At 35.8% G+C, this 12,707-nt stretch overlaps 2 protein-coding genes across 4 annotated transcripts in view; one reads left to right on the top strand and one right to left on the bottom strand.

Moving 5' to 3' along the window:
- Nucleotides 1–12,178, top strand: part of Cdk12 (Cyclin-dependent kinase 12) — a 585,582-nt gene extending 573,404 nt beyond the window's left edge. Inside the window, exon 12 of the mRNA XM_090402548.1 lies at nt 12,125–12,178. The gene's annotated coding sequence lies outside the window, so the exon portion shown is untranslated. The remainder of the gene's footprint in view (nt 1–12,124) is intronic.
- LOC150100155 (glucosidase 2 subunit beta-like) overlaps nt 1–12,707 on the bottom strand; it is a 283,833-nt gene that overhangs the window by 204,674 nt on the left and 66,452 nt on the right. For all 3 annotated transcript variants that reach the window (XR_016549237.1, XM_090402550.1, XM_090402551.1), the window contains exon 5: nt 12,066–12,177. Coding sequence is in view for 2 of the 3 variants with exons in the window: in XM_090402550.1 (XP_090258676.1) it covers nt 12,066–12,177 (112 nt within the window). In the remaining variant the exon portion in view is untranslated. The remainder of the gene's footprint in view (nt 1–12,065; nt 12,178–12,707) is intronic.

The following is a 12,707-nucleotide window of genomic DNA, read 5'->3' as shown; positions in this document are numbered from 1 at the left end:
TATGTTGATGTGCCATCCAGTTGTTTTCGACTCATGGCGATCTTGTGAACATAGGCTCTCCATCCCACTCAGACTTTTGTCCTTTTTTTCAGCAATCGTAAGTTCAAGTTGGTGAGTTCTTTTATGTTGTCCATACAACTCTTTTGCAGTCTTGCTCTTCTTCTCATTCTCTCAATCTTCCCCAACATGACTGCATTTTCCACTGATTCATCAGCTCGCATAATATGTCCAAAGTACATCAACTTCTGTTTATCAAACATCGCCTCCAAGAGGCATTCTGTCTTTATTGGTCATTCTTGCAGTCTGTGGGATTCTTAATAGTCTCCACCATGCCCATGATTCAAATGAATCAATCGGTTTTGTTTTTCTTATTAATAATCCAGCTTTCACATCCATCACTACTAGAAATAACATTACCTTGACAATTCTAACTTTTGTAGCCTTACTCACATCTCTATCTTTCATAATTTGTCATAATTTGTCAGGTTCAACTTAGCTTTTTTTCTTTTTTCCATGACTATCCTTCTTTTAATGTCATCTTCACATTTACCATCATTTCTGATTCTGGGCTCCAGTAAATCATAACTTTCAACAAGTTCTATTTTATCTCCCTCTATTATAAATTCATTTAAATTGCCAGAAACCATTGCTTTTGTTATGCTGATATTTATATTAAGCCCGGGTTTGTTACTTTCCCTCTTAATTAATAGAATGAACCTTTCCAGATCTTCCTTAGTTTCTGTTATGAGGGTTGTATCATCTGCATATCTTGATTTATTTATTTTTCTGCCACCAATCTTAATTCCAGCTGGATGTCAATCCACCTGGATATCAGGTTATGCATTTGGGGGCAAAAAGATTACCAGCTGTGTACCACATTGATGGAACTGTAACTGTACTCCAGGAAATTAACACAGCCAAGGATTTTTTTTTTTGGGGGGGGGGGGGGTAGTGGAAAGGGAGTTAACGTTTAGAGAGTATATTGCAAAAGTTGCTAAAGCATCTCATTGGATTACTTGGTTGCTGAAGAATACCCTGACAAGCAGAGACAAGTAGGTTATTATACCTCTTTATAGAGCCTTGGTAGATCCGATATTGACTAATGTGCACAGATCTAGTCACCCAGGTTTCTTGGCAATGAGGAGGAGGAGGTGGAGTGAATCCAGAGGTGAGTGACCAAGATGGAAGCAGGTCTATGGAATGAACCTTATGAGGACAGGTTGAAGATTTGTGGGTTACAGAAATTGGTTGACAGGCAGACAAGGGGGGGGGGGGGGTGATGTGATTGAGACATAGAAAGTACTGAAGGGTTTTTATTATTATTTTTATTATTATAACCTGACTGCACTACACCAACGGCATCTACCGCCAACCACCACAACTAGTATTTCCACAAACATCCATGCCCACAGCAGGATTCGAACCTGCAGCCTTGTGGCTGGAGAGCGGATACACTAACCACTCGACCAGCCAGGCTGGCATCAAGTTGTTTTCGACTCATGGCGATCTTGTGAACATAGGCTCTCCATCCCACTCAGACTTTTGTCCTTTTTTTCAGAAATTGTAAGTTCAAGTTGGTGAGTTCTTTTATGTTGTCCATCCAACAAGACTTTACAAGATTAATACAGAGGAAATTTTTCAGAACAGGTCTGGTGGTGGGAGAACTAGGAACCATCCTTGGAAACTGAGCAAGGTTGTAGTTAGCAGAGGTGTAAGGACTAGATTTTTTGCTTGGAGAGTGGTGAATGAGTAGAATAGGTTGCCTGTTGTGGAGTCTGTTGTGTCATGACTGTGAATGATCAAAGTAAAGTGTGATAGTTACTGCGTAAATGTTGGATGATGCTTGACATGATGTTTAGAGCCTTCCTTGATAAGTCTAAGGACTCTATGGAATAGCCCATAATAATAATAATTATAATAATAATTTGTGAGCAAATGATAATCCCTGAAAAAAAAAACTATGTGGGATGGCTATTCCAAAGAATACAAATAAATAGAATGAAAGAAGAGAATGAGAAGTTGTTTTAATAAGTTTGAAGGTAAACTGTGTATTGATGTTTACTAGAAGATACTTATATTTTTACATATTTAGGAGAAATTTAAAGAATGGTGGTGAGCAATTCCACATGGCAGTGCCAATGAAACTATCAAAAAGAAAATACACAATGTAGAAACAAGTGTCTATGAGAAAGTGACTGGAAAGTGTGTGTGTGAGATAGAGAGAGAGAGAGAGATCTACTCAGTAATTGCCCTCTACTAAATAGCATCAAGCATTCTCATGGGAGTTTATAGATATGATTAAGTTTTTGTAGGAAGGCTTAATAGGGGTCTAAGAGCTGATGAATTTGGGATTTATATAGTGTTAGGAGTTATACAATTGAGAAGAAGTGTCTTGAATGGAAGAGAACAGCAAATATTTTGTTGGAAGTTTATTTTCCATTTGGTTATACTATAATAAATTTAGTTTAATCCTTTACCCAAGTGTAGGCAAACAAAGTTTGAGCCTGAAGTAGTTCAGGACTGAGGCAACTCGTAGAAAAAGTGGACCAAGCTCTCATCACTCCTTGTCTCAGTATCTCCCATAATGCAAAGCACATCTCCTTTTGGACATGTATAATGCTATGCATTAAGGGAAGGGCCACTACCCAGCCAGTTTCGACCTTTATTGAGGTCTCGTCAGTGGGAGGCAGACTCAGAAGTGGTCATACTAAGGCAGAAGCAATGGAGAGGTCATATTTACTTATATCAGTCCTGAACTATTTCAGGTGCAAACTTTGTTTGCCTACACTCGGGTAAAGGATTAAACTAAATTTATTATAGTCTAACCAAGTGGAAAATAAACTTCCAACATCTTTCTCTAAATCCAGGATAAATTAATAATAAGGTGGTACACCTTTTGGCAACTCGTATAAGTAAATATGACCTCTCCATTGCTTCTGGCTTAGTATCACCACTTCTGGGTCTGCCTCCCACTGACGAGACCTCAATACAGGTTGAAACCAGTCTGGGTAGTGGCCCTTCTCTTAATGCATAGTATTATACATGTCCGCAAGGAGATGTGCTTTGCATTATGGGAGATACTGGGACAAGGAGTGATGAGAGCTTGGTCCACCTTTGCTACGAGCTGCCTCAGTCCTGAACTACTTCAGGCACAAACTTTGTTTGCCTACACTTGGGTAAAGGATTAAACTAAATTTATTATAGCAAATATTTTGGATGCTGAAAAAGCTTTAGATGCGATGTGTTTATGCAAAGAAGTGTGGTCTGATCTTGATTGGAGAATCAAAGATTACTGACACTAAGGCAGAGTGAATGAGTTCATTTTGATGAGAAACAAGATCACTATAAGATGTCAATGTTTACGTATTTAAGTCATTGGTTGTTGTTGTTATATGACACCTCCAAGGAGTTCATTGTAGAGCACTCTACACCACATCCACTATCTACACTACTCAATATGATGCTATCCACATGTACACACTGTGCTATCTACTGCTGACTAAAAATCCAAATTTCTAGGAGGAAAAATTCTGCTACTTCCATATGAGATTGGCTAACTCATCTTCAAATGACAAAAAATAAATAAAAATAATAAAACAACTTAAAATTTTTCTCATCATGATGAGAATCGAACTCAGGTCAATTGTAGGGTGCACTGTACCATCATTCTTCCGACTGCATTGGAGAGGTACTAAGGGATCTTTTAAGTATTTGATTGCTGCAAGTCTGTCGAATGAAGAAAAGTAATGAAGTGTACTGTCATCAACCAAAATATGGATAACATTTGAAATTGGCAAAGGTCATTAATGTATATGAAGAAGAATATAAAAGCACATAGCCTGATACTCCTGCATTGATAGAAAATTCTGATGAGGAAACTATCCACCATAACATAAAGTGAAAGGCCAGAGAGAAATATGGCAATCCAATCCTTGAAGACCATTAAGACCTTAAATTGTACATATTTGGTCTGATGTATTAAAATAAAGAACTTTTATTATTAAAAGACCAGAAGATAAATGATAAAATATATAAAGAGCCAGCAAGTTTCACTAGCCACTGTCTAGCATTTTCAAGGCTGAACTGGTGTGAAAACAAATGCATTAAGTTATATTTCAAACATACACTTTAGTAACTGTTAGGCCGTTACATTTGATCATTCTGTTTGAAGGCGTGCATGTGTTCGAAAGCTTCAGTCAGATTCCGGTACATGACCACGTGTTGTGTAGTTTTTTGCATATTGTAATTCTGTCGAACTGAGAGAGATGATGAGATTTTTCCATATGTCTTTAAGAATGATACCCTGATTTCTATTTAAATTATTGCCTGTGCGTAGTACCACAGCTGCTTCTTTTAAAGTTCTGTATCTGTAGTCATTCTTGATGTAAGGCATAGAACTGTTTTTCCAATCTATAACGTGATTTGATGTTGAGAAATGATGAGCTAAACCAGATGTGATGATTCTATTATGATTGACATCCCCCACATGCAGCTGTGGTACTACGCACAGGCAATAATTTAAATAGAAATCAGGGTATCATTCTTAAAGACATATGGAAAAATCTCATCATCTCTCTCAGTTCGACAGAATTACAATATGCAAAAAAACTACACAACACGTGGTCATGTACCGGAATCTGACTGAAGCTTTCGAACACATGCACGCCTTCAAACAGAATGATCAAATGTAATGGCCTAACAGTTACTAAAGTGTATGTTTGAAATATAACTTAATGCATTTGTTTTCACACCAGTTCAGCCTTGAAAATGCTAGACAGTGGCTAGTGAAACTTGTTGGCTCTTTGTATATTTTATCATTTATCTTCTGGTCTTTTAATAATAAAAGACCATTAAGACCATTAGATGGTAGTTTAATAAAGAGATATATGTGTCAGATGTCCTAGAAATGTCACTCTTGATATCTTGTGGAGCAAGAATTGTAGAATCCATATTCCATTGATTCTTTTTCTTCACTACCACCAGATAGCAAAGTTGGATTGCTGATGACTATCCATTACTTCAAGAGGATATTGGGAGGATAGCTTGACTTTTAGGAATGGGCTGAATATAGCCTTACATCTATGCCAGTGTTTCCTAACGTTTTTTGGATCGTGCCTCAAAGATTTTGATGCCCCCCCCCTAGCATAATAGTCAGCCAAGTTCTGAAAAAAGTATAATATAAATATGAACTTTAAATAAAAAAGGAACATATGTAAAACTGTTTTTAATTTGACTTTCTTCAATGAATATAAATTTTATATTATACTTTGTATATTATAAAACATAAATCGAACTGAACTCAGGAAAATAAAATCAAAGTTAATGCTATCCTTGAGCTTGATGTCTGCTACAAAGAGTTTTTATTTGAGGTACTAATTTAGTCATTTTCAATCTCAAATCCCCATGGTTTGTGATATCCAGATGATTTATTTTTTTCAGTAGCAAGTCATTTACAGACTAAAGCCACATTCAACTAAATATGACGACGGGAAGGGCAACAGTATTTTTTTGCAAAACTAGTTGAATTTCAGTATTTTGTTTCTGTCTCATCAGAAAGCCATGCCATTGTGCCTTTTAGGTTAAATAAATTTGTAATAGACTCATCATTTTGCTTTTCTGAGAGTTCTGCTTGATACTATATTTATGTTGACTGCTGTACTAGTGATGTCAGTTCGGAAAGTCAGGGTTGCAACATCGACAATTTATCGCCAACAATGGCGAGTTTTTTTTAGTATATCAGTGATGAGGTGACGAATGCAACATCATTTTCTAATTGCCCCTCAAAATATTCAAATTGCCCACATTGGGAAACACTGATCTATGCTGTTGGTATGTGCCAGATTAGTATGACAGCTTATATAGGTAACATAGAATGAATGTTAATTCTGAAGTGTAGATTATGAGTTCAATTGGTGGGATACTGTCTGGACTGGAAGACTTCTTCTTGTTATCTAGATCAGTGGTTGGCAACCTTTTTCATATGAAGGGTGCAAAACTGGGGTGCCATGATGCTCATGGGCTCTGTGTTGCCGACTCCTCCTGATTTAAATAATTAAACTTAAAATTACAATTGGCATGAATGGTTTTGAAATGTTTTTCTATATCACTTTTTTTTTTAGAAATAACCCAACTATTATTGCATAATAAACAAATACATTTGCCATTATGATTGATAAAGCAAGGCGCTCGCATCTGATCTGACAGATACATGCTAATTGTTAACATGAATATTCATTCACTTTGTATTCATTTTTTATTTTTATTTTTTTATGGTATTTTATATTTATTCATATGTGACAAAAATATGTTGTAAAAAGCGAGGTAAATAAAATAATCTTAAAATTTGAAATCTCATTTTTCTTAAAAACAACTAATCATAGAATTTCTAAGCCTGAAATGAGAGAAAAAATGCCTGTGTCATGAACCCTTCATAATTTTCAAATTTTATATTGTGCTCTTCATATTAAAAAGGTTGCTGACCTCTGCAAGATGTGCTTTACATTTATGGAAAATACTAAGGAAAGAGGTCTGAAGCTTGCTCCACCTTTACTACGAGTTGCCCATAAGGTACTAATGCTTGCATCTGCTGAAACTTTTAGTTTCTATATATTTGGCACGAAACTCTTGTAGTTTCTATATTCGGCTATGAAATAATGTTGGATTCAATATTCACTTAATTTGTACCATCATGTATTATATTTTCAGTGTTTTTTCTTTATGTTTTCTTGCATTTTAGCACATACTAGTAATGAATGTACTTCTCAGATATACTGCGATCTATGCTGCAAAATTACCACTGCGAGCTCCAAAGCAGTTTACAATAATTTCTCTGAGGGTACACTAAAAATTCACTATGGGCGACATGGCACCCGTGGGCACTGCGTTGCCAACCTCTGATCTAGATTATTGAGGATTTCTCTGTTTTTCTAGCAAAAGATCAGCGGATGCATGCTGTGCATATCTTGGCATAGTGGAAGCTGATTTTCCTTGATCAGCTATGAGTTTGAGAAGCAGACTGATATCATAGATCAGCCTTATGTGCATGTATGGTAAAATCACCCTGGTAAAAGAATGGTTTAGAAACAAGGCTTGGGTAGAGATTGTGTGGAGTGGGGAGGGGAAGGCCATCATTCCAGTAAGTAATATTTCAGCTATTCATTTGGAGCAAGTATTTTGATTTGGAACAACATAAACACTAATTAGATCACAGAGAGGTGCAGGTAGAAATTAGAAGTCATCTCATCTGGTACCACAGTAATTTAGTGCCAAGGACACAAACACTAAGAATGGTTTGCAAAGTAGGTTTCATAGAAAACAAAAATGAACAAAAATATGGTGAAAGTTACTAAAAAGGAGTTCTAACATCTACAGAATATTTCATGGAAAAGTTGGTTTAGAAAAAGCCCAGGGATCTGGTTAGCAGATGAACAATTTCTGTCACGTTAATCATGGCTGCTTGATAAAGTCCCCCATCCTGTTATAGTTCCACTTTTATTGGCAAAATTATATGAAAAAAAAAAAACTATAAAAATATGCAAAACACTATAATTGGGATATTTTTATTGGTAGAACAATTTGAAAAGATTATTATAATTATTAACAGCTGACCTTCATGGAGTCAAAGGACTGATCACTCTTCATGCAAAGATCCTGCTTCTCACTCCATTGCTCACACCTTCCAGGGATGGCCTCTTGTTCCACCCCTATCTCCCTGTACTCTATGAAAAATTTCCTCTACATTAATCTGGTAACAACCTCTCACCAGATTAATGTAGAAGAAATTTTTCATAGAGTACATGTCTCGTTCCTATCTCTTCCCTTTCTCCTATTCACAAGGCTAACTTGCATTCACTTAATCTCTTCTCATATCTGACATTCCATAGCCCTGACTTAGTAAATGTTCTCTGGATCATCTCCATTACATCCTCATTCCCTTGAAAACCAGGAAACCATATCTGTGCAGAGTAGCCCATATATGCCCAGATCAAAACCTTATACAAGGGAACCATAATTTCTTTGCTTCTGCATGTCAGTGTACTCTTCATTATTGCCATAATCCATTGTGATGTTCTTAAAATTTAGCAGCGTGACCCACAAACGTCAAGCCCTGATCTACCATCACTCTCAGATCTCTCGTCTTTTGCACTTCCTTCAAAATTTCCCCATTGACTGTACTGTGCATTCCAACCTTGCTTACTAAATTTCAGAACCTTACAATTTGCAATGCTAAACTGATAGCTCCACTCACTTGCACATTCACCTAGTCTAATGAGATCCTCCTGCAAGGCTACAACATCTGCTCTATTTCTCATAGCCCTTCCCAAATTTGCATCATCGGTGAACAGCTGCCCATCTCCAGTTAAGCCTGTCCCAATGTCATTAACATACAAGTTAAACAATAATGGTCCCAAAACAGATCCCTGTGGCACTCCACCAGTGACTTTCCTCTTCTTGGATAACACTCCTCCATACACAATCTGCTGGTACCTATCTGTCAGCCAATTAGCTATTCAATTCACTAGTATATGATCTAATTTCATCTGTTTCAATTTAGCTGCTAGCTTCTCATGTGGAAATCTATCAAAAGCCATATATACAGTGATATCTAATTGTACCACCCTATATGGATCTCCTTCATCCAGTAAAATTGTCACCGTGTTGTAATATATAAGCAGATTGCTATAGCATGACCTCCCCCTAACAGACCCATTCTGACCATCATAAAGCATACTGGTATTATCAACCCATTTCTGAATCCTAGCCCTCACCAGCCTCTCTATCACCTTAACAACAACTCCAGACACACAGATTGTCCTATGTGTAGTATGTAGCTATAGTATCCCACAACCCCCCCCACCTTTTTTTTTTTTTTTTTTTTGAAGTGGAATAGTTCTTCCCAACTTCCATTCCTTTGGGACTCGTCCCATTGCAAGACTCAGGTTAAACAGGTGTGGCAAGGGTGCCATCAATTCCCAAGAACATTCCTTTGAGATACACAGTAATATATTGTCAAATTGTAATGCCTTATTCATCAAGTTTACTTACCTTATATGTATCTTCTGCTCATGCATTTAAACTCAATCAACATAAGAATTTCATCTCCCTCCTTCTTATGCTCCAGGCATTCATAAATTAGCAACAATTTATTTCTTGGTCTAAAACCAGTACTACTCCTACTGTCCCTCATTTGTGGCTTCTCAACACATGCAGCTGTTTGCTCACCCTTACTCTTTGTGCCATATACTCTCCAGACTCAACTACCTCCCATGTATTCTAAATTGTTCATTCCTATGCTTGCCATTCCCATACATGCATTTGTTACTGCTCTCAGAATCTATTCTCCTTACAGTGTGTCTCACATGCTCATCTGTAATCTAGATGACCAATGGGATTTTAAAATCCCATTGGTCATCTAGTCCACTCTCCTGCTCATTTACATCTTCTCTGACTTACACTTACAACAGCAGCCTTTCCATGTCACTCACTCCAAAACCATTCAGATGCAGTCCATCACTATTATACAGTTCCACTCGCCCCTCAAACTCATACCACACATTTGCAAATTGCACTCCTTTCTCTTCAAACATTTCCTCTAACATTCCTAAGATCTTTGCTCTCTGCCCCTACTCATCATTGTTGTCATACTTAGGCAACATACAAACAACTCTTCCTACCACTCTGTTGTCTTTCACTCTCTTCCATAATCTATATCCATCCTCATATTCTCCTTATGCCTAACTAAATAATTTATTCCAACACCACAACCACTAACTCCCTCACACTCTTATTTCTCATAATCCACTTTTTGTAATATAATCTCAACATAGTGCTACTCGTGAGTCATTTGCTACTTTTTTTTCCTCCACTATCTTTAATTTTATTATTTCACACTCTTCCATTCCTATCTAGCATACACCTAATTTGATTTTGCATATATGCCTCATCTCATTTCACATCTTAATCATTTAATTCTCCAATTCTTCCATTCCAACTATCATTCCTGCTATTTCTCTGTAGGTCATGCTTTCTTCCATTGTTGCATTCACACCAGCTCTTGCACCATCAGTCAGGCTCATTTCCTCTTCCACATTTACTGTTTTTCTTTTCCTTTTTCATAAATTTCTGTATTCACTATCACAAACTCCATACTTACATTCTTATATTCACTTTTATGCCTATCATTTTCATTCTTACCCCCATCACTGCCTCGCCTTTTGTCTGATATTCTTCACTTTCGTTCATGACTTTCCTTCAAATCACTTCAGTCCAGTATATATCACATTTTCTGAAGACTCTCACTCTCTCCTTCTTTTGTTTAATCTTTCAACATACACATCTGCCACATTCACTTATGCATACATATTACACACTTGACAACGAACCATATTAGTAAACTCCACACTGCTCATTTCACTCAATTTTTGTGCCACTCATCTGGTTACTCTTACTGCCATTTTTGCCTTCATTAATTGTTATACAAAAAATTCTGAACAAAACCTACTAATAACTTTGATAATTAATGTGCATTCAGTCTCAATATTAGTAATTAAATAAAATTTTGGTGAAATGCATATAATTCTTCAAAAATATCCCAAAAAAATAAACCTTATCTTTGATCAAGTGATACTACTGAATCTTATTGTTAAGCAACAGAGATTATATTATTTCTTACTTCATTTATGGAAGTGTATGAACTGTGGCACATTTGAAATCACCAAACAATTTGTTGTTTCCATTGGACAATTTTAATGACAAAATTGAGAAAAAGTAATTCCATGTATAGTACATATATCAAGAATGACAGTATGTTAAATTGTAGCAATAACTGGCATTCGCTATATCTAAGAAACCCACTTTTTTTTTTATTACTGTCTGCAATCATTTCCTTGCTTATCCAGAGAATATATTTCCACAACTGACAACACAGCAATATGTATATATGTATGTATAAAAAATATAAATACATATATATACTTGTTTCTTATATAAAATCAAAACTTTTAAAAGTAGCACAGTGGGCAGAGCTGTCAATATTTTACAGCATTTGGTTTAATATATAAAAGCAGGGGTCGGCAACCTTTTCAGACCTGTGGGCCACATTCAACTTTTATTTTTAATAATCAGGCCACAAGTCCTGGCAGATAAACTAATATCTTGAAATAACTTCTTCTTTTCTGAGCATATTTGTTCAATTACAGATAATAAACATCATTTAATAAATTCTGATTCTGTATAAGGCCTTCCTTCTTTCGCAACCAGTTCTGCTACGACATAACTAGCACGAACAACTGATTTGTTATGAATACTTACTCCTTAAATATGTTTTGCTGAGAAGTCAAAGAAGCTTATAATTTATTAATTTGATTTTTTCTAAGTTCACAGTTCAAATCTTTATATTGGCTTTCATGTTAATTCTCGTAATAACGTCTGGTATTATATTCTTTCATAACAGCAACACTTTTTTGACAAATAAGACGAAGAGGCTTAACCCCATTTTCAATAAAGAAGTACTTGCTGTTCCATTCATCATTAAACCTTCTTCCTTCATCTGCAATTTTATGTTTTCTTGAACCCATTTTTGAAATTATTTTTAACAAATATACATCCTCTGAAAATAATAGTTGATATTATTGAATTATATTAAAAGACGGACCAGGAAACGAAACTGCAAAAGTGTGCCAAAATCTCGGTTGTCATGGGATGAAGTTGCCTTTGTTATCACAACTAATGATGACTCATACGGTTGACTTGCACCAAGTTGCATGGCGATATCATAAAGTATAAGTATAAAATTATTTTTAATTTATTATTCATATATTATAAAATGCATTATTTAAATATTTCAATATACGGGCCACATGCCATGTAAGTACGGTCAACTTTTTATTGGCTGCCAAAAATACACGTTTGTCAGCATGCACCCTGCAGGCTCCCTGCCAACCCAAAGATTTTCAAATATTTTCTTCTTTAAGAATTATTATCCATGAAAAGATAACCAATATGTATTTACTGTATTCTGTTTCAAACTAGAAACCAACCAATTATTTTAAATTTTAATCACTTACATTCCATCATTGTTCTTATCCAGATCTAAAAATGCTAATTTTGCATCATTTTCTTCCAGTTTCTGCTGTTCAAGTAATTCTGTTTTCTCTGCCTGTTGTCTCTTGCGAATGGCTACCGAGAAAAAGAAAAGAAAATATTGGTTGCTTCAAATAATGCATGACTTGTCTAACTATTGGTAATTTGCATCATAGTGTATGAAGGAAATTGAAGTACAAAGTAAATTAAAATGTATGTAGTAAATTAAGATAAGCAATTAAAAAAACACTTGTTTTTTAATCACTTAAATGCTCTAAGGGTTAATCACTTATGATGGTAAATGGCTTTGTATGGCTCCTGATTGATAAAAATAAATAAAAGCGGTGTATTTTTTACATAAAGAAATAAGGAAATGTCCATTTTTAATGTCATCAGTTTTCTTTTCCATATTATTATTATTATTACAGGCGACTCCAGGGAGTCCTTAGACTCATCGAGGGAGGCCCTCGACATCATGTCCACACAACTATACGACATTCTCACAGTATCTATCATATCTTGCCTTGAACTCACTCACCGTCATAGCACCCACAACAAACTCTAGCAGCTTCTTCCATTCATTTACTCTAAAAGTAAAGAACCCAGCTCTAACACTCTTGCTAACC

This window comes from Typopeltis vanoorti, chromosome 13, assembly GCF_054136105.1.
Source record: "Typopeltis vanoorti isolate ZY-2024b chromosome 13, IOZ_Tvanoo_1.0, whole genome shotgun sequence".
Classification (NCBI taxonomy): Eukaryota; Metazoa; Arthropoda; class Arachnida; order Uropygi; family Thelyphonidae; genus Typopeltis; species Typopeltis vanoorti.
This window is presented reverse-complemented; position numbering and strand designations above follow the sequence as displayed.